This window comes from Hordeum vulgare, chromosome 1H (assembly GCF_904849725.1).
Source record: "Hordeum vulgare subsp. vulgare chromosome 1H, MorexV3_pseudomolecules_assembly, whole genome shotgun sequence".
Lineage (NCBI taxonomy): Eukaryota > Viridiplantae > Streptophyta > Magnoliopsida > Poales > Poaceae > Hordeum > Hordeum vulgare.
This window is the reverse complement of record NC_058518.1, coordinates 489,709,336-489,729,843: the sequence shown is the minus strand read 5'-3', so window position 1 is coordinate 489,729,843 and position 20,508 is coordinate 489,709,336. Positions and strand designations below refer to the sequence as shown.

Sequence of the window (20,508 nt, the reverse complement as noted above, 5' to 3'; positions counted from 1 at the left end):
CAGCACCTCGGTCGCGGCTGGTTGTCGCCGCTGCATGCGCCGGCAATACAATACGTATCACAGTACGTATCCATCCATCTACATGTTCCTGTTCCATTCCCCGATTCCATTCAAAGCCTAATTTCAGTAGTTTCTTTGATTCTTTAGTACGTATTCAACCATTCATTTATGATCCATCCATCCTAAATTATGGTCGTGTTGTGTAGATGTCTAGGGTTTCAATCATCCGGTGTATAAATTTTTAATTATTTGTATTCTTTTTTCTTCATAATTTTCGGATATTAGCCTGTCATGTTGTCTAAGAAGAAGCATTTGTTGGGTGCTGATAAAAGAAGAAAAAATGATCTGAAACATTCAGGCCATGTCATCGAGTTCGCCTAGGGCCTCCCGAAACATAGGGCCAGACCTGCTAGCTAGCTACATGTCGATGCGCACGCAAGGACTCTACTTCCTTCCACCATGACCATTTCCCCAAGAAAATCAAGCCCATGCACTCTACCTAGCTAGATGGATGTCCATGCACGCGCACGCAAGGACTCCGCTTCCACATCTAAGACGACGCACAAGACAGTTGCGGCGATTTGATTCCTGTGGACAGGCAGAGAACGGTACACATGGATGGATTGCGGTCTTGCGGAGCACACACGCTCGCCACCTGCGGCAGGGAAAGGCTAGCTGTGGAAAATTAAACGTCGCTGTTGGCAGATCACCGCGGTGATCTTTTCCACGCACGCGCCGGCGCATGCATGCCGGTGAAACTTCCCGCACGCTAATTAACGATCGCCGGTAGATCGCGTCCACACGGGCGCTGCATGCGGAGACTCGTTGACTAGCTTGGTTGGAATTTCTACGTGTGGTTTTTTTTTCTTCCTCTACTCTACGTGTTCTTCTTCATGTGCCGCTGTACGAACGAGTAAGTATAGTTTCGTGCAGTGCAAGCCAGGCCATGCAGACTAGTAGTATTCCAGCAGGGCCGTCCGCTTCATCTTGAGCGGTTCATGGACCGCACGTAGGATTCCCGTACGTGTGTCCAGCACTCCAGCTAGCTTAGATAGCTAGTCCTGCTTGACGTGGACTCCAACCGTCGTTGTCGTGAGAGCATCTGAGGGAAACAACACTCGCTTGCCCGCTGTGTCCAAGGGATCGATCAACCGCGATCTAGTATTCCGGTCGCCGGACGAGTGGAAGCGGAATCGTGTGCGCTGACTCCGACGACCGGTTCGCATCTAGAAGAGGGACACGCCACGGAGTACGGCTGCGCCATGCGACGCTCAGTCAAACGTCACATGCAACGACCAGCCCGTAAGATGAGCGCAACCACGTCCACGTCCACGTCCACGTCGCGCGACGACGGCCGCCCTATAAATGCCGCCTTCGCGGCACTTGCACCGGTGGCGCCGCCCGCCTTTTCCACCCCGGTCCCTCCTCTCTCCTACCTCCGGATCCGCCGCCTCCACCATCTTTTCCCTCCGGAACCGCCTCGTAGCTAGAGCTTACCCCAGTCGACGTCACCACCGGCCGGAACGGAAGGACCTCGCCGGTGTCTTCGCCGCAGGTGAGCCGGAGTTCTCCTCCCTTTCTCCCGTCAACTGTTTCCCACCCTTGCTTGTACGGCTACGCTTGCTTAACCGGCCGTGTTGCTTCCGCCCGTGCTTGCAGAGCAAGCCGATCCGATCCACGCCAAGTCGCTGTCTTTGCCCACTTGGTGACAGAGAATTTTCCGCCGCACGCAGCCTGATTCATGTGAACAAAGAGCTGCACCGAATCGAATCCAATCCGGTTGAAGACTTTCTCGCCGGCCGACCGACGGACGGGCATGGAGATGGAGGGGGGCTCGCAGGGCGCCTCGCCGGCGCCGTTCCTGATCAAGACCTACGAGATGGTGGAGGACCCGGCGACCAGCCGCGTGGTGTCGTGGGGCCCCGGCGGCGCCAGCTTCGTGGTGTGGAACCCGCCCGACTTCTCCCGGGACCTGCTGCCCAAGTACTTCAAGCACAACAACTTCTCCAGCTTCATCAGGCAGCTCAACACCTACGTGAGTTCCATTTTCATCCACAGCTTTCATTTCCAAAATCCAGTTCTAGCATGAAGTTTCTTCCTGCTTGGTTCGTTCATACGCAACTTCTCCACATGATAGGCATCCATGGTATCGCTAGATAATGTTTTTGTGATGTCTTGCTGACGGCTGGTTTCATGTGCCATCTCGCAGGGTTTTCGGAAGATCGACCCAGAGCGATGGGAGTTCGCCAACGACGACTTCATCAGGGGACACATGCACCTCCTGAAGAACATCCACCGGCGCAAGCCGGTGCACAGCCACTCGCTGCAGAACCAGGTGAACGGGCCGCTGGCGGAGTCCGAAAGGCGCGAGTATGAAGACGAGATCAGCCGGCTCAAGCACGAGAACAGCCTGCTCGTGGCAGAGCTCCAGAAGCAGGCTCACCAGCAGTGCGGGATTGGCTGGCTAATGCAGTCCCTGGAGGACAGGCTGATGGTGATGGAGCAGCGGCAGACAGACGTCGTGTCCTCTGTGCGTGACATCCTGCAGAGGAGACGGGGTGCTCATCATCCAGGGCAACAAACCATGCTGGAACTGGAGCCAACTGACCGTTTCAGCAAGAAGAGGAGGGTCCCCAAGATCGACCTCTTCGTCGAGGAGCAACGGGTGCCGTATCCGCGGGCGATTGGCGACGAAACACCGGGCATGATCCAGGTGAACGCCGAGCCCTTTGAGAAGATGGAGATGGCCCTGGTTTCCTTGGAGAAGCTCGTCCAGAGGGCTGCTGCCGCTACACCTACACCCAGCACTGATGATCCAGCTCTTGGAGATCTGCAGGCAGCACCAATGGAGGCTGGGGTAAACCTTGAGCTCTCTCCGCCCAACATTAGGCATGTCCATTCACCTCCAGAGCTAGCAGTAGCAGAGTCTCCAGGCTATGCTGTGCAGAGTCCAATGCTACTATTCCCAGATATTCAACAAGACAAGCACAAGACCATGTCCGAAGCCGATCTGAGCTCTGAGGCCAGCACCACAGACACTTCACAGGACGAGACGACCGCCGAGACCGGAGTTCCCCGTGAACCGGCCGTGGCGGCGAACGATCTCTTCTGGGAGCGGTTCCTCGTGGACACGCCCAAGCCGCAGTGCGGCTATGCCTTCCAGGAAAGCCATGAATCAAAGGACGATGTAAAGATCGGCATAGACTGCAACTGGTATGGTCACCGGGACAATGTTGATCAGATCACTCAGCAAATGGGACACCTCGCTTCTGCTCAGAAGACCTGATGGCTGGCCTACCATTTCCACTGATGTATGGTCCGTCTGTAAATTATAGTTTAGCATGTATTACATGTCCACATACTCTATAGGAATTTTCGTTCTAGATGCATTTGTATATATAGTTCTTCGTCACTGTACAGCTAGTCGCGATGATATAATTCTGTTGCCCAGATTTGTTGTGTGTACGCTTCGTTCCTGCTGAAATTTCTCTCTGACTTGTTGCGGCGGTCTGGTGAGTGATCCGAGTAGCCTCTAATTAACAAACTTGTGTTTTTGTTGCAGCCAAATCATAAGCTTTGGAAAACAAAAATCATGCGTTGAAAAGAACGTAACTCGGCTTTTCCTAAATGATGTCACAAGATTCTAGAATGCCGCCTTCTCTGACTTGTAACTCAAAAGGACTCGTGTTACCATTTAGAGCTACAGGTTGCCTTGATTAAAGTGTTAAAATCACCATCTAAAACTCTAACAAACTGTTGAACTCATCCAGAAGCAATCTATGGCTATATCCAGAAGCAGGTTGGGGTGAAGAGTTCATGTCAACATCACAACTTGAGTTGTAACAAGGGAGGTTATTCGGAGGCCGGCATTATGCCAGTAAAGAACATTACCAAGCCAAAAACGTCCAAGGACTAAATATAGGTCTACAAGCGTCATAGAACACCATTGGTGACAGGCGGACGAAGGAATAGGTTGCCTCTTGCCCGTCACCTCTGGTTTAGTAAATAAGTCCTGAACCATCAAAACAAAACCACGTGGTTCTCTAGCGTCTACATACCCCAGGAGTAGATTCTACTGGAGGATTATGATAGCTATGTACACCTTGACTGTAACTTCGCACTCTGCAGGAAGCTGCGGGGCTTTGCAGTTGGGAAGTCACCATCTTCAGGATCAAAGGACTCTCAGCTGGGTTAGAAAGGCAGAACACAGGTCCAGAAAGAGGAGCTGTGGTCCACTAACCCTTTGCAAGTCGAGAAGATACTTATCATCCCTTGTTTTGTACAGCTGCAAAGAGCACAAGTGTATCAGCGTCAGGCACATCCTCGGAGAAGTAACTTTATGCAAGCAAAATAGAAGCATTATATGAACGAAAATAAGACCCATTATGAACATAGTCAACATACCCCGTCCTTACCTGAATATGATAACTGTTTTACATAATCTTGCATGCAAAAGCACTTTGCTTACTCATCACACAAAGAGTAAGGGAACATGTAAATGTTGAGGCTTATGCATTAGATTGTTCACGGAACTACATGGCAAATGTGCAAATCAGGACAAGCTCCTAAACTAAGGGCAGATGGTTAAGATTAGGAGGGTACCTGAATTTCAAACTTCACGATGTGGGTTGATTTGTCACCGAGGCCATCAGCTTCAATTATAGCAGACTCCACACCGAATCCATTGTTGTTATGCATCATATTCTCAAAAAAGCCAGGACTCCACCTGCACTTCATGTTATAGTGCCCAATCTTCTTCCAGCAAACATTTAGCTCTTGCAGAGCTTTAAGCACTTCAGTTATGATTTCTCGTGGATGCGCTCGAGACTGTCAAATATCATGAATTAGAATAATTTAAGCATTTCAATTTCAGTTATAGATGAACTTTATCCAAAGTTACCTGAAGACCGAGAGCCCATTTCCTCTCAGCTGCAAAATGTTGCCTCAAGCCAAACCCGGGAGAACCATACTGCCTAGCTTCAGAAGCTGAACTTGGTGTTTCAGGTGAAATTTGGGAGAAAGATGAGTCCTGCAGAACACAGAAAGCACAGCAGTAAATCAGTAGCAGTACAAGTACAAGAGCGTTTGAAATCTACAAGGCACAAGCTATACTAATGAGAGACAAACTCCAACAGACCATTGACTCTTGATACTCGGCTCCAAGATAGCCACTGGTTGTACGAAGTTTATTGTCCAAGAGTAAATAATATGCAACTGTCGCCTGCACAAGTAGAATTTAGTAATGGTTCCATTAAGAACAACCAAAAAGAGCAGAGTAATGTAATACCTCATTTTGCAATCTCTTTTGAAGAGATTCAGTTAGCTGATTCTTGTCAAATCCCATTTTGATGACATCATTCAGAGTTTCATCGTCAAGCTACAAAATTCACAGTGAAGTCAAAATTACTCCTGAACATGCACTAAGAAAGTGTACTAATGGAGAAAGGGCTGCCATTTTGTACATGTATGAATACACAAAGATAAAGAAAAATACATAGATTCGCCGCTATTATTTTCTTCAAGAAAATGCAAAAGACTCTTTGCGTTTCATTTCATTGAAAAGATGGAAAGTACAATCCTCCTAAGAGGCTGGTTATACATGGGTCGTGCGCCCCGGTCAGTGTACATCCCAGGATGTGAGAGGACAACCCGCTATTATACAATACCAAATAAGATCAACGGTAGCAAAAATCTCAAATATTCATGTTGATACACCGTATCATCAGCATACCTTTTTAACTTGTTGAGCAGTGTCTGGAGGAGGCACGGCCAAATAGCGTGGAAGTCTAGCTTTGAACCATGAATGTTCACGAATTTCACGTATAGTAATCCTCTTCATAGGATCAACAACCAGCATTCTTGGGATCAAATCTCTTGCTAAAGGAGACAAGTGACTAGGAAGGGTGTATATTCCACCCTATAATGACAAAACAGATAACTTATTCACTGGATATCAAGATGAAATGGTATAGCACATTTTTCAGTAACTGGAGAAGCTAGTTACTAACCTTTATTTTCTTAAAAAGGTTTGGTATATTCTCATCGTCAAATGGAAGAGTGCCACAAAGAAGAGCATAAAGAATAACTCCACAGCTCCAAACATCAACTTCAGGGCCAGCGTACAGTTTACCTGATATCACCTAAGCAAATGGAGAAAACATTGCCGGGTATCAGAGTTGTGACACATTAGCACGACATCAACATTTATTAACCCTGTAAAACTGTAGAACAAGTGATTCTAGAGATATACCTCGGGTGCTGCATAATTTGGGCTACCACAACTAGTCTTCAGAAAGTGTCCGTCACGCATAACATTACTTAAGCCAAAATCTGCAATCTTAACATTACATTTCGAATCCAACAGAAGGTTCTCTGGCTTCAGATCACGGTGAACCACCATGTTTCTATGGCAATATTCCACACCAGATATAATCTGTATGAAAGGTGAAACTAATAAATAGCCTACCATAAGCAGTGAATAATGTTCATACATTACATAATGATATTATGATAGAAGCAGACAAAAACCAAGTATCTACAGTGAAAAATACAGTTAACAAACATGACAGGTACTTTATATTAGCTTATGGCAACATACTGAATTTGTTATGGAGTATATAATAAGTCAAGAAAGGGCTTGACGCAATCTTTACAATGAACTCAGGGAAGTGGAAGGAACATACTTGCTGGAAAAAGCGACGAGCTTCTTCCTCTTGTAATCTTCCCTTCTCAACAATATAGTCAAATAACTCTCCAGATTTAACATACTCCATAACAACATAAATATCCGCTGGGGTATCTATGACCTCATAAAGCCGTATGATATGAGGATGCATAAATAATCTCAGTATCTTGATTTCTCTTTTCACTGTAAATTAGCAAACAAAAAAAAACTGAGATTTGAGCAAAGTGCAAAACAACAAAAGTTGCAAGAGTACGAGTATATATCAATAAACTAAGGCCCTGTTTGGAACCACCCAGATTATATAATCCAGTTTTTATAATCTATTCTGTCTCCAAACAGGACAGATTATGGTGTAGATTATAAAAACTAGATGGACAGATTATTAAAAACTCATAATCTACTCTACACCAGCTAAAATCAGATTATGGATCGCTAATGACCCATTACCCTTGTAAAGTTGAAGATAATTACATTCCTACCACCGCCACCCTCCTCTTTAAAAAAAAACAGAGGGCGGACAGGTCATTATGCAATGTAAAACCTGGATTATAGTTTATATAATCTGGCCTCCAAACATGCCCACGTAGATTATTTTTATAAATGAGATTATATAATCTATCTTCATAATCCAGATTATCATAATCTATTATGGTTCTAAACAGGGCCTAAGTAACAAACAGTTTATTTAAACGTTAGAAAAAACTATGGACGGCGAATTGTGAAATTTGTACTAGACTAGGCCCATCAACCAACAGAAATTTGCAAGATGATTACCAAAGGTAGGCTTATAACACAAATAAGCATAAACAAGTTTGAGAATCTGTACTTTCTACCTTACACTAGAAACATACAAATCAAACAGTGTAATTGAACAACTCTCTAGTTTTAACATACTCCATATACCATAAATATCCGCTGGGGTATATATAGCCTCATAAAGCCGTATGATACCTAGATACATAAATCATCTTAATATATTCATTTATCCTTTCGATGTAAATTAGCCAACAAAAACTGAGATTTGACAAAGTAAAGAACAGCAAAAGTGAGAAGAGCACGAGTAAATGTTGATCAGCAACGTCAGAAACAGTAACCTCTATAACATAACAAATCCAATAAACTATGGGTGGGGAACTGTGATACTTATATTAGATAGGCACATCTCGAAAATTTGCAAGTTGATTTCTAAAGAATTACAGGCTTAAAACAGAAATAAGGATGGACAGTTTTGACACTTCCTATTTTCTACTACCTTACAGCAGAAACACGCAAATGTCCCTCCGATGTGCTTTTCTCAATGGGCGGAAATCTACGCACACTCTACGGACTTCAGAAAACACAAACAAGCTTTCGGAACAGAGTGAGCGATGACCGACCTTTCTCTTCCATCTCCATGCTCTTGATCTTGCGGCGATTGAGGATCTTGATTGCGACCTTGTGTCCCGTAATTATATGCTCGGCGATCTTGACCTTGCCAAAGGACCCGATGCCGAGGGTTTTGCCGATCCGGTAGCCGGCCAAGGGGTTGGCATCCCTGCCTGCTGCGTCCATCGTCGACCTAAATCACAGCCAAACAATTAGGGGGCCAATCATAAGGAACTAAAGCCGTCATCGCCGCTTGCCCAGTTTGGCGGAGGAGAACCGCGGTCGGATCTAGACCGGACTACACTCTGCGGCAGAGACATGAACTATGCACACGTTAATTCCGCGCGGAAGCGCGAAGTGGAAGGAGGCCCGGGTCGCTTAGCCCGCCGATCCCACGCAACGCAAGTACGCAACATTTCTCATCCGGAAAAACTAATCCGGCGCGATCGGATTAGCGAGATTGCGGCGCGGCCACATGGCCATGCACGCAAGAGGGGGGCGCGGGCTCCCGGATCTGGGGCGCGGCGGCATGAGCGGGGCCCCTTGGATCGGCGAGCGGCGCAGCGGGCGCGGGGCGGAGCGGAGCTTGGCTGGTCCAGCTAACCCCAGACGGGCGGCTGGGTTCGACGGCGGCATAGGGGACGGCGGAAGAAGGGATGGAGAGGGGAGGCGGTGAGGGCTGACCTGACGGGGGCGGGCGGGCGGGCGGGAGGCTGCGTGACGGAGCTCTCGCCCAAGGGCGCGGGCGGAGGCGGAGGCGGTGCGGCGACGGGGCGGGGAGGGAGGGGGAATCGAATCGGGGGACGGCAGAATAGATGCGGCTGTCACGGGGAAGGGGAGGGGGGGAGGGGGGCAGGTGGGGGCTGGGTTGGGGGATCCACGTCGGATGCGGGGCCCGCGCTCCAGCGGCTCGTGGCGCGCGGAGATTCGCGCGCGATGGGCTCGCTGAAGCTGCCCCGCCGGAGCGTGGTTGGCTACTTGGGTGTGGCAACAGCTCGCGTTCACCTCGTGCGTGCGTGTGTGTGCGTGTGACGCGTACTCCGCGAGGACGAAGGCGGCGAATCCGTTGGAGGATTTTTCGCCTGTCGCGTCGCCGTTGCACCGGTAAGTTGGGTCGACGCTGTTTTTTGTTTTTTATATAATTTTTTATTGGAATATCCTCCTCGCGTGAGCTGTAATGAGACCATTCGAGGCCTTTTAGACAGCCCAAAAAAGATGAAGAAGTTCACTATACATTAGGGTTATGATCTATGGTCATTTTGATCTTTACGCATAAATGGATGGGATGCTTTATCCTTTATCCAGCAGTCATCACCTAGAGTGATGAAAATCAGTTCAGTCTTCATCAAAGAAGAAGAGAAAAATATCAAGTGAGAAAGGAAAGAAGAGAAAGGTTAAAGAAAAAAAAAGCAAAGGGAGCTCCTCCTCAAGGTTATGATGATGTAGATCCACTAACTTGTCTCCTTCAACCTATGGTTCCATCATCTTTGATGAGATTGTTTCAATCCCTAGCTCTTGAGCCCTAAATCTTGATGTGTTCATCCAAGATTCAGAAGTCTTAATGTATGGGATTCTGTGGTGCTATCTAGAGAAGAAACTTATTGTATCCCATATTTGATAATTGTGGAAGAGGATTTGGGTGGCTTCGACTCGTATTTTTTTCTTTCACGTTGAGGGGTTTTCCACGTAAAAATATGGTGTCTTTTTTGTTGATGATTGTTATTGTCTAGAAAGTTACTCCTCCAGCAAGACACTTGTCTAACGAACGTATTGTTTGTTGAATAATATTTTTTCTTCTATATATGTTGCTGCATATGTTTCTTTCCGTGCTAAGCAACGATCCTTGAGTTGGTACATAATGTGGCGCTGAGGTTACTTTATTTTCGTTTTAATTTTCAATTAATCACAAATGCATTTGTGTGCTAATTTTCAAAAAAAAACATAATACTGCCAATACAGATGCATGCGCTCGTACATACGTACCTACATACACTAAACAGACAATTGTCCTCAATATTCGTTGGTGAAATGACATGGGGAATAGTGACGCATGGGCTCGTATAAAAACCTTATGAAGGCATCTCCACCGCCAAACCAAACGAACACGCTATACGTCCATTGATTGATCCAGACCAGTTCGCGCATAGTTATATATATGAGGCCATCCAACCATGCTTGCAAACATTTCAAAGTAAATTTCAACAAATCCAACGCAATGCATGCGAAACAGTGATTTTCATCCAAACCATAGCACGTTCATTACATTTCACACATATTTCATTGAATAAGAATGACTGACCTAAAACTAGTCTAAAACTACGGTGGTGGATGTCCTCCAAGAAATTGGTGTTTTCCTACCGTGTTGGTCGTATCCATGGTTGTCACGGCTGAGACCGCAAGGTGCGGCTGCCAGCGAGGAAAATTAGGATATGGAACACGAATCGGCCCACTTGTGACTTGAGCCCTCGCCGCCTCCCATTCACTACTCCTTGTCATGGTCCGCGACCCATCCGTCACAAATGGACGTGAGATCGATGATGCATGTCGGCAGGTCAACCTCGTCGTCGTAGCTACGCCAACAAAGGACAGTTGGTGGCGCGAACCACGCTTAGCTCCCCACGTTCTCGTTCATATCGCATGTGACGTCTGCCCGTTCGACTGCCGCGCCCCGAGCATATTGTAGTGATATGGTGATTCATAGCTGATCCATTGGGGTGACTCGAGGAGAATACGGCGAGCAACTTGGTCAAAATAGGGCAAGGCAGGATGAGCACAATAGATTGATGCTTAGTTGTTTTGGTCAAAATAGGGTGTTTGCACCACGAAACTTTCTACATTGGTTCAGGATGGCTCCAGATTTGTTCCACTGCATTGCCAATCATGTGAAGCGGCATGATCAGTTCTTAAGTAGAGGAAGAACCGCGTCGGAGAGCTTGGACATAGCACTATCCAGAAGGTGACTATCGCATTGTGTGCGCTTTGCCTTATGGTATTCCTACACATTTGATTGATGATCGCTTGGCAATGGGAGAGAACACTTCCATCAAGTGTGTGAAATAATTTGTAGAAGGGTGTGTTTGAAGTGTTTGGACGAGAGTATTTGAGAGCACCCAATGCTCAAGATACTCATTGGTTTTTGGAGATGAATAAAGCATTGTGGGGTTCCCAGGTATGCTTCACTAAACTAATTGCATACATTTGAAGCGGAAGAACTGCCCAGCAGCATGACATAGACAGTTCAAAGGACATAAGAAGAACTCGTCGTCATTTTTGAAGTTGTGGATGTCAGGAGACATGGTCATGTCATGCATATTTTGGGATGGATGGATCTTGTAATGACATCAATGTGCTTCAACGATCATCACTCCTTAACGGTTATCAAATGGGGAATCACCATCGGTGGAGATTGAAGCAAATGGCCACACATACAACATGGATTACTGCCTAGCTTATGGAATATATCTGAAGCAGGCAACCTTTGTGAAGCCAATCCCCCCCCCCCCCTTCATGTAAGGAAAAAACATCAATTCCATAATGCTCAAGTAACTGCTAGAAATTATGTGTAGAGGATATCTGAGATTTTTGTAAGTCCAGTTTGCTATTGTGTCAAAACCGACTAGACTTTCGGATCAAGAAATCCTTTCGTACATCGTTACAGCCGACATGGTCGTACACAACATAATCATTAAGCATGAGCGTGAAAAGATTTGGACTACTCATTCTATGAATTAATGGGAAAACCGATACAACCGTGTAGAAGGGAAAACCGCATCCGACACTTGCTTCAAGTTTACATAACATTCAAGGTGCGGATATTCACCGGTTCGCCCCCGTCATCAAATGTTCAAACGCATGGCCACATAACATCGCCGTCGTTGGTTCATGTCACACGAGCACGTTGGATGGCCGTTGTTCGTTGGTGGGACGGGGATAATTTTCGTGTTTTGATCCTTTTGAAGAAGTTGATCCAGATCTGACCTCAGTTTGCGAAATTTTTGGGATTTGACCCTTTTCTTACCGTCGGATCCCTTGACGGTAGGGTACGACAACCTACCGTCAAGGTTCGTGGTGGTAGAAAAAGGACCTACCGCCGCAGTGGTTGGCGGTAGCATCTGTAACCCTACTGCCTAGGGGTCCGACGATAGGCACGCACACACACTGTACTTTGAATTTTTGTACGATAGACATGCAACGCTTTCGTCAAGGACCTCGACGGTAGGTTGTTATACCCTACCGTCATGAAGTAGGAAAATGGATAGATCCTGAAAGTTTTACATACTATGGTCAGATCTGGCTAAGCTTCATCAAAAGGATCAAAACACAAAATTTATCCATGGGACGGCGAGGGAGCAGTGTGGCATGGGCAAAACCGGGTGTCTCTTGGCAGCACACAAAGTAGCATACTAGAGTAGCTTTCTTTAAACGGTGCAGGCCAGCCGGCGGCCGGCCACGAATAAGATAGCAGCCATCTTTGCCGCCGATGCGGGCCACACCGATTTCCTGAAAGCCACGCGTTCAAGCTGGTTCCTTGTCCTGTCCGTTCCGCCTGAGACTGATATAAGGTATGATCAAACTTTCGGTGAACATGTCACGGCACAAAAGCTCGCCGCGACAGGACAAAGGTATACTACTAGTACACTACATATGCTTCACATTCTCAGACAAGCGCCACCCGAACGGTTCACGGGTCATTTGCATCCCAAGTAGAGTACACGTTTGATTTTATTTTTTTTAAAGTAGAGTACACGTTACTACGGCATATCCAGTTCACTCACCGCCACACCTTAAACACACCTCACCACTAAAAACTAGAGATTCCTCCCCACCTCCTACGACGACCCAAAAATGCTTCAACCTAAACATCGAAACCTCGCAAAGTCAACCCGACGCGAATTTCAAGGGCGGTGCGTCTGCCCGCCCTACAAATCCGCAAAGAAGTCCGGCGCGAATCCGTTCAGCTTCTTGCCCGGCGGTGCGTCTGCCCGCCCTACAAATCCGCAAAGAAGTCCGGCGCGAATCCGTTCAGCTTCTTGCCCTTGCCTTTCTTCTTGCTCCTCGACCCTATGCAACACCACCCACCACGCACAAGAGCAAACAAGAATTAGAACCGCCATTCAGCAATTGCGCGCGTGCTTCGATACAATGCAGTCACAGTGTTTACCGTTGGAAGAGCTCGGCTCCATGTCCACGTCCATCCCATCGTCGTCGCTGTCGGCCTGAGCCGTCAACTGGTCGTCATCGACGGCGGCAACGTTGGCTTCAGGCAACTCCTCGTGTTGGACAGCGTTGGCGGCGTTGGCTTCAGGCAGCTCGTCGTCGTGGTCAACGGCGACCGCAGTGGCTTCCGGCATGTCGTTCTGATGATTCAACTGCGGGCCGCCCAGGAGTTCTTCCATGTCCCAGAGCTGCATACATAAAACGGGGGCGCCTGGTTAGATGGCTACCAGTACATGGATGCCGGGGAAGGTCTGAGGGGTCTCACCTTTATCATTTTGTCATGCGAAACGCTGCCTAGATACTTCCTATCATGCGAGAAACCTGCAGGGCATAGATAATAACTGACAATGTGGCACCCCTTGGAGTTGCTTTTAGCGAGAAAAATGACGGGAGCGGACGTACCAAGCGCCTCGATCGGAAATTCTGAATGCTCGGCCAATGGCTGGATTATCTGATTCGGTAGGATACCCACCAACCTGAATGCGACGAGAATATGGAGGGCATGATAAAATGACGAATAAGATTACTAAGCAGGTGACAGAAGTAGTAGGTCATAAAGGCACCATGGTAAATTCTAAACCTGATCACGCCATCTGCTGCAGCAGATATCAGAGTTTCTTCGTCCAGCTAAAACACAAAAATACACCATCTTAAACGACGATTGGACAGAGGAAAAGGAAGGCAGAAATATAAGGTATTCATTCTAACCTTCAGCAAGTTATCAACAGACTGTGCGTGCCCCAGAAAACGGTCACTGGCCACAAAAGTGTATGTTAGTACACAACTACCGACAAAATCACTTGTAGACTTGCTTGATCTACCATCACATCATATAGATTGAAATAGGCAAACTAGTTTAAGCTGCAACATTTTCAAATTAGTCTGCTTATCACATGTGAAGATTATTCTCAGGCTTTGTCGGTAAGAATACAGTGAGATGAGCATTAACAGCTAATTATATTGTAGGAACTAATTACACATGAGATAATAACTGAATAAAGCCTGCTATTTACCAATAAATGGCTAAGGCCGTTATTGTTTAACCATGAGAAAAAAGAGAGAAGTACCACTCACAAACATTATGCTTACTAGCAATGTACATTACTGGGGGAACACACAACTATTATCTCAGCCTCCCAACTCAAAAAAGGAAACAACAGTTGTATTGCTAGCATTTGAAATGAAATCAGAGAGCTAGAGAAAGTAAGGAGTGTTTTCATGGGTGCCCTTCGGAATATAATCCATCATAGGTGGATAGCTATTGGGTACATCTTTCTTTACATTTTATAATAGCAACCATTCGATAAAAACAAATTGCAGTACATAACGTAAATCAAAGGATGCCTTTTATTCTGCTGCTGGTGCAGTCATGAAAACACATTTACCTGCAGTCCTTAAAATGTCCCCACGAATACAACAACAGGGCTCCACTTGGAGTTCCACAAACAACTTTTTGGCCATTCTGAGAATCGCAAAGAATAAACTTTTGTTCAGTAACCATAAAGTCATAGATGAAGCCATGAAGGGTGTCAATAAGTAAAAGTTGTTGAACAAAGGCAATTACCTTCATTATCACCAAAGATAGGAGTTCGTCTTCTGAAAATTCAGATTGCGATTTTACCTATTAGCAGATTAGGCATGACCATGGTTATTAAAGATTGAAGGTAACTTATAATATGGAAGTTCTTAAAAGCAAACTTGGAACAAGGGTTCATCTAATACACAGGGATGAAATTTAATGTATTTGGAAAGGCAACTCACTCTGTTACCCCGGAGACTGTTAACAGATAAAGTTCCATCACCACTGCAAATAACAAGATCAATTTAAGCATTTATTACCATAATGTCAAGGCGAAAAGCTATCCAAAATTTGAAAGGTAGAACTGCAAAAAAAAATGAAGAACTTCAAGGATCCATAAAACAATGGCCTCATACATATAACATCATGTACTAAATAACAGTGTTATTCTGCATCACAGTGAAGTAAACTAAAGAGTGAAATAGTTGCAGCCTCTCCATGATGTCGAATGGTCTATGAGCAAGAGAGATTGGTAGATTTGTTGCCATGGAAACACTAGGTTTGTGCTTGCATACAAATAGTCCACTCACTCCTATGAAAATAATGCTCAACAGTATGGCACTTGTGCAGCAATCAAGATTGCAGGAATGCAAATTAAGTACCTTGTGGCCAATATTTGATCTGAGCCAGCTACATAGGTCATATCTGATATATAATCTTCATGGCGGTGAAAAGTGTTGCAGCAAGATCGTTGTCGAGTATCCCACACCTAAAATTGAAGAAGTATCTTAAACTGATTGTATTAAAAAGATTATTACTGTTATTGAAAAAGATAAGAACTACAAACATGGAAAAACTATAAAGCGTCGGCATGTAAGTGTCGCTGTGTCAGTCCAAAACATATGCAAGTGGTCATTAAATAATGGCAGCTATTGTGATTTATCAACCAAGCATGGATGATTTTTTTTTTACATGAAGCATGGATGATTAAGTACTTAGAGCAGGTCTCCATGGATAAATAAGCTGGGGGTGCAATTATTTTATGTACACCCATAAAATGTTCAGGAAATGATAATCAATGGTGAAACCGGACTACATTTGAAAGCTATACAGCTGGAGCCAGTCAATCAATACAATATTAAATACCTTAATGCAACCCGCATCATCGCCTGAAGCAACTGTAGTTTCAGTAAGACACACAAGGCGGTTTATGGCGTCACTGAAAATAACAACAAGAATATGAAATGAGGAAACATAAATATTTAGTTCCACAATAAAATCAATAGCAACACTGATAACTGACAGAAACTCACCCATGTGCATCATCCAAACGGGCAATGACTTTGCCTGTTTCTACATCAGAAGCGACAATCGACATATCAGCAGACCCCGTCAGAATCACTGCAACAAGCCACAACATCAACCGACAGGACCTGGTTAGAGTATCTAACATGATGATTGGAGGTGTATTAACCTCAAACATAGGCTGTGATTGCCAATGCAAGCATAAAGTAAAGCTGCTAAACTTTTAGCACAATGCTTAAGCAAATAAAACAGCTGGTGAAATATGAAAATCACAGATAAAATGTAGGGACGTTGATTCACAATCCGGGAGGTACTGGGATTAATAGGGGAGTCATTACCAGTTCCCGAGTCCACAAATCGAACAGCCCTGCATGAGTCCTTGTGGGGTTTTTCTGCGAACAACCTTAAAAACATAGCAAGAGTACGTTTTCATCAATCTCTGTCAATATGAAAACCACATAATAATTATAATAACACAAAGTCAGCTCCAGCATCAAACAGAAAGGATACCCATCAAACAGAAGTGCATACATCATTAGTAACATAACAGAGTCAGTGCAATGCTTAAATTTTGAACTCACATACGCCCATTCAACTCAAATGCCCACACGGCCACCAACAATTCAAGCTTTGCTGCACATACTATCATTGATTGCAAAACCAGGCAGAGGAATTTAATTATACGAAAATCGACAAAACAGAGTTAACCCCTACACGAACTACGCAGTAACCACCTGAACTTGTCCACCTCGTGCAATCAGCATACAACCAATGAGGCCTGTACGGCTCCAAACGTGAAGTGAGAAAGAGCCTAAAGCTGATTGACAGCTTAAGATAAATCACATGAACAATAATCCGAGACCGGAAGCAGTGATAGCAGTAGCAGTACTATGAAACAAGAGCAACTAGCAGCACGGTGTGCAAAATTAACCAGGCGCGAGGAGCAGGGGCTGTGGCGAGAACCTCTCGAGCGGCAGACCGTCGGCGTAGCGGAACCTGCGGAGGGGCAGCGGAAATCAGAAACCGGTTAACCCTCCTCGGAAGGGGGGAGCGAGAGATTGGTGAGGGTGTGCGCACATGTGGAGCTCGCCGGTGATGAGGGAGGTGGCGACCAGGGGCGACGAGGGGTGGAAGGAGAGGTCGAAGGGCGTCTCCTCGTGGAGGGCCTCCATCGCGGGCGGCGGGCGGCGGACGGCGGGCGGCGGCGAGGCGGCTGGGGGGAGAAGAGCGGAGGAGGTTTAGGAGGCTATACTAGGGCCGTCGGGTGAAATCGGGTGGAGGCGTCGTGGCTGGGTCAGAGTCAGACTCGTGTAAACGGGCTCTGGGCTGGGTCAGACGTGAAAACGGCCCGACATCTGGCGACGGTGCGGAGGATCGGGTGTGTTTTTTTTTTTCGGGCCAGGGCATTTTTTTCTTTTTTGAGTGAGAAAGAGAGAAAGAGAGATATGACACTACTGTCATGGGATGTAATTTATTTCTCAGGTGTCTAGCACTGATTAATCCTCAGCTTCATTATTTTGTTATTTGAACACTTTGAGTAATGTGATTTCTATAGAATCTATGTGTGAAGTTATGTTGGTATCTGAAAGTTGTACAACTATGTAATTGTTCTTGAACATTCTAGAACAGTGCAAATTTTGTGAAATATATGTGTATCTTTATCATTATTTAATTAACATTTTATTTCTTCATTTTATTTCCTAAAAAAAGATTTAGGTTATTTTTGTGTTTTCTCATTTGCGCTAATATTTTTGGCTTTAATTGTTTTGGCCTAGCCGGCTTTCGATTATTACATTTTCTCCTATATTTGCACATGTGGTAGTGCTTTATTGTTGCAATGGTGTGACACTATTTCATTTCGTGTTAAAAATCCAAAATGAATATTTTTTTAATTAATTATTTAATTTGATTCTTATTTAAGATTAATGTTTGTGGCTCCAATTTTTTTTCTTGTTGCTTAAGTGATTTTTTCTCTTGCCAGATTTTCTCGTGTATTTGTGCATACATATATGTCATGTGGTTTCTTGTTAGTATTTTCTAATAACATAACTATAATATATATTCTCATGCAAAGAAAACTATAATACTTTCAAGACATATTTTTGTGTACATGTAATTTTATTTCAAACTTCCCTAAATATCACCTGCTTTAAACTTCCCTAGAAAACTTCCTAAAAAATCGACTTCCCTGGAATACATATTTTTAACTATACAAAGCCAGTGAATCAGGGACCTCGTACTCGAGGGGCGTTAGGTAGCCACTCTCCCTGACGACTACAGGCGATGACAGATAGTGCGGCCTATATAAGAACATACAAAAAATGTTCATATATAAAAACAGTTATGGAAAATGAAAACATTTCCTAAGAAATTGTGAAAATTTTGGAAAATGTCGAGTTTTTTAAGACACAAATAATTTACGAAATTCAGAAAAACTATTTAAAAAATGTGTCACAATTTTCGAAAATCTGAAACATTTTTCATAGCATGTGAAAAACCGTTGGAACTCTGCACATTTTTTGACAAATGTGATTCTTTTGAAATCACGAACAGTTTTTAAATATCAGAATAAATTTTCAAAATCCCAAACATATTTCTCTAAAACACAAAATGAATGAATTTGTGCCAAAAATAGAAAACATGAACATTTTTTAACTTCCAAGTAATTTTAGAAATGCAGGAAAAAAAATTAAACTGCACAATTTATTTTTGTGGTATAGTGGGCCGGCCCAAATCCTTATCCGTCAGAAAAGCATGTTATTCCGGTCGGGATTGTTGTATTTCCGGTGTGTCAAACAGGACCAGAGTCGAAATAAACGATGATTATAAGTTTACCAAATTTCGGGACTTAAAGTTTCGAGTTTGACTTACCTTTCGTCTACAACTATAAGGCAGGGGAGATAAGGGAGGCGAGCGTGGGGACCGACACGTGTGTACCGTCCGAAGAGGTTTACGCAACGTAGAAAGCAGGCGGTTTCTAAAAAAAAAATGGTGCTAATACATCCGCACAGCTATTTTGCTCGGGTAGCACAAACATATGCATAGTAGCAGGCACAGGCCTTGTAAATAAAACGCAGAGACGAGCTATCGTCTCAGGTAATGTCCATGCATGCATCTCCTTGACAATGCCAATAAACCGGAGGGCAAGGGATGGCACCCGCAGGCTATGGTATGAGTGGAGCCTCTCCATACCCCTACACGTTCCGTCTGGTATTATCTATCATTCTTATTCATATCCGTTAACGGGTATAATTTTTCCTCATACCCGTTATCCGATAGGGTTGACGGGTATCCACGGGTAAAAATTATCAATATTTGCAAAACATTAATTTAAACAATTTATAGTTATAAATTGCATTGTATCATATAATCCTTCGGTCTTAAAAATTTTGTTTTATGTTTGTCTATAAATAGATGTATCTAAATACTAAGTTGTGACTAGATACATTCATATATAGACAATTTTAAGACAAGAATTTTGAGACGGAGAGAGTAGTTTACAAGGATAAATTATAACTACAACACATACTTATAAAACAACATCATATAGTCATATACAACAACACAAAAGCATACACTTTCAATTCACAAATTATTGACATAGTGTAGATTTTATATATTTTTTGAGGGGTTAGTGTAGATTTTATATGGGTATGGGTTGTTTGATCCCATACACGTACCCGCTCTACCCGATGAGTTTCAGATTTTTATATTTATATACCCATGAATAAAAAAAATCTAATGCCCTTACGTTAATAGAGTTTTTATCCGTAAGATATGTGTGTAATGGATACCCATTGCCATCCCTAGTCCAAAGTCACCAAAACACCACATGAAGAATGCACACGCGAGTCAGGCTCAAAAGGCACACGAAACAAGACATCCACCCATCAGCTCGCCGTCTCCTTCATGTAGCCCCGCGCCCTGCCCGACGCCACTGCGCCCGCCATTCCCCTGCCCCTGCCCCTCTACTCCGTATGAGTACTCGTCCACGACAAAATTGACAAAAATGACCCCTCGGGGGAAAGAACTCACGGAGTGACCCCTCGCGGAAAATATTTCACCCGCCTGACCCTTTTGTGTGGCGCCCGACACCTAGGCGCCACACTACACTGTGTGACGCCTAGCCCTTCGGCGCCACACAACTCGACCACCTGGCAGGGAGGGCCCACCCCCCAGGCCGTGTGACGCCTAAGCCTCAGGCGTCACACATTGTAATGTGTGGCGCCGAACGCTTAGGCGCCACACATTGACTTAACTGGCCACGGGCCAGCCCCCCTCCCCACCCCCTCCCCATTCCCCTCCCCCAGCCCCCTCTCCCAGCCACCGCCCCCTCCCTCAAATCCTTCTCTAAATCACCAAATCTGAAGGTTTGGACCGGGCATTTGTTGTCCAATCACTCCCCTAAAGTTATCCC

General features: G+C 44.9%; 3 protein-coding genes across 4 annotated transcripts; 1 reads left to right on the top strand and 2 right to left on the bottom strand.

Moving 5' to 3' along the window:
• The first annotated feature begins 1,391 nt into the window (after positions 1-1,391).
• LOC123417736 (heat stress transcription factor A-4d-like) lies at positions 1,392-3,454 on the top strand. Its single transcript, XM_045106921.1, has 3 exons — positions 1,392-1,555; positions 1,660-2,035; positions 2,210-3,454. Exons 2-3 carry the CDS (start codon positions 1,817-1,819, stop codon positions 3,284-3,286), a joined length of 1,296 nt encoding a protein of 431 aa, XP_044962856.1. The 5' UTR covers positions 1,392-1,555; positions 1,660-1,816; the 3' UTR covers positions 3,287-3,454.
• A 398-nt stretch (positions 3,455-3,852) lies between these two features.
• LOC123448780 (serine/threonine protein kinase OSK1) lies at positions 3,853-8,870 on the bottom strand. The gene is made up of 11 exons (XM_045125786.1): positions 8,735-8,870; positions 8,062-8,243; positions 6,684-6,868; positions 6,251-6,433; positions 6,009-6,140; positions 5,732-5,917; positions 5,288-5,377; positions 5,138-5,221; positions 4,901-5,029; positions 4,603-4,827; positions 3,853-4,285 (listed from the first exon to the last, which is right to left on the bottom strand). The coding sequence occupies exons 2-11, from the start codon at positions 8,234-8,236 to the stop codon at positions 4,172-4,174; spliced, it is 1,503 nt and encodes a 500-aa protein (XP_044981721.1). The 5' UTR covers positions 8,237-8,243; positions 8,735-8,870; the 3' UTR covers positions 3,853-4,171.
• A 3,871-nt stretch (positions 8,871-12,741) lies between these two features.
• Positions 12,742-17,367, bottom strand: LOC123448766 (WD repeat-containing protein 55). 2 transcript variants are annotated; one of them, XM_045125774.1, is made up of 16 exons: positions 17,169-17,331; positions 17,055-17,087; positions 16,430-16,494; positions 16,100-16,187; positions 15,933-16,005; positions 15,449-15,555; positions 15,029-15,071; positions 14,832-14,888; positions 14,653-14,729; positions 13,976-14,021; positions 13,848-13,894; positions 13,670-13,743; positions 13,533-13,588; positions 13,212-13,455; positions 13,087-13,111; positions 12,742-13,018 (listed from the first exon to the last, which is right to left on the bottom strand). In XM_045125774.1, the coding sequence occupies exons 1-16, from the start codon at positions 17,261-17,263 to the stop codon at positions 12,970-12,972; spliced, it is 1,179 nt and encodes a 392-aa protein (XP_044981709.1). In that variant the 5' UTR covers positions 17,264-17,331; the 3' UTR covers positions 12,742-12,969. The 2 variants fall into 2 exon arrangements, with proteins under 2 accessions (XP_044981709.1, XP_044981703.1); XM_045125768.1 differs by having other exon boundaries at positions 12,742-13,111; positions 17,169-17,367.
• Between the last annotated feature and the right edge of the window lie 3,141 nt (positions 17,368-20,508).

Coding starts and splice junctions, on each gene's coding strand:
- LOC123417736 (XM_045106921.1), top strand. CDS start 1,817: ATGGAGATGGAGGGGGGCTCGCAGGGCGCCTCGCCGGCGCCGTTCCTG. Junction 2,036..2,209: donor TCAGGCAGCTCAACACCTAC/GTGAGTTCCATT, acceptor GCCATCTCGCAG/GGTTTTCGGAAGATCGACCC.
- LOC123448780 (XM_045125786.1), bottom strand. CDS start 8,236: ATGGACGCAGCAGGCAGGGATGCCAACCCCTTGGCCGGCTACCGGATC. Junction 5,378..5,731: donor CTGCTCAACAAGTTAAAAAG/GTATGCTGATGA, acceptor TGAATTTTGTAG/CTTGACGATGAAACTCTGAA. Junction 4,286..4,602: donor TCGTGAAGTTTGAAATTCAG/GTACCCTCCTAA, acceptor TGCTCTTTGCAG/CTGTACAAAACAAGGGATGA.
- LOC123448766 (XM_045125768.1), bottom strand. CDS start 17,263: ATGGAGGCCCTCCACGAGGAGACGCCCTTCGACCTCTCCTTCCACCCC. Junction 16,188..16,429: donor ATTTGTGGACTCGGGAACTG/GTAATGACTCCC, acceptor GGCTTGTTGCAG/TGATTCTGACGGGGTCTGCT. Junction 16,006..16,099: donor CGTTTGGATGATGCACATGG/GTGAGTTTCTGT, acceptor TGTTATTTTCAG/TGACGCCATAAACCGCCTTG.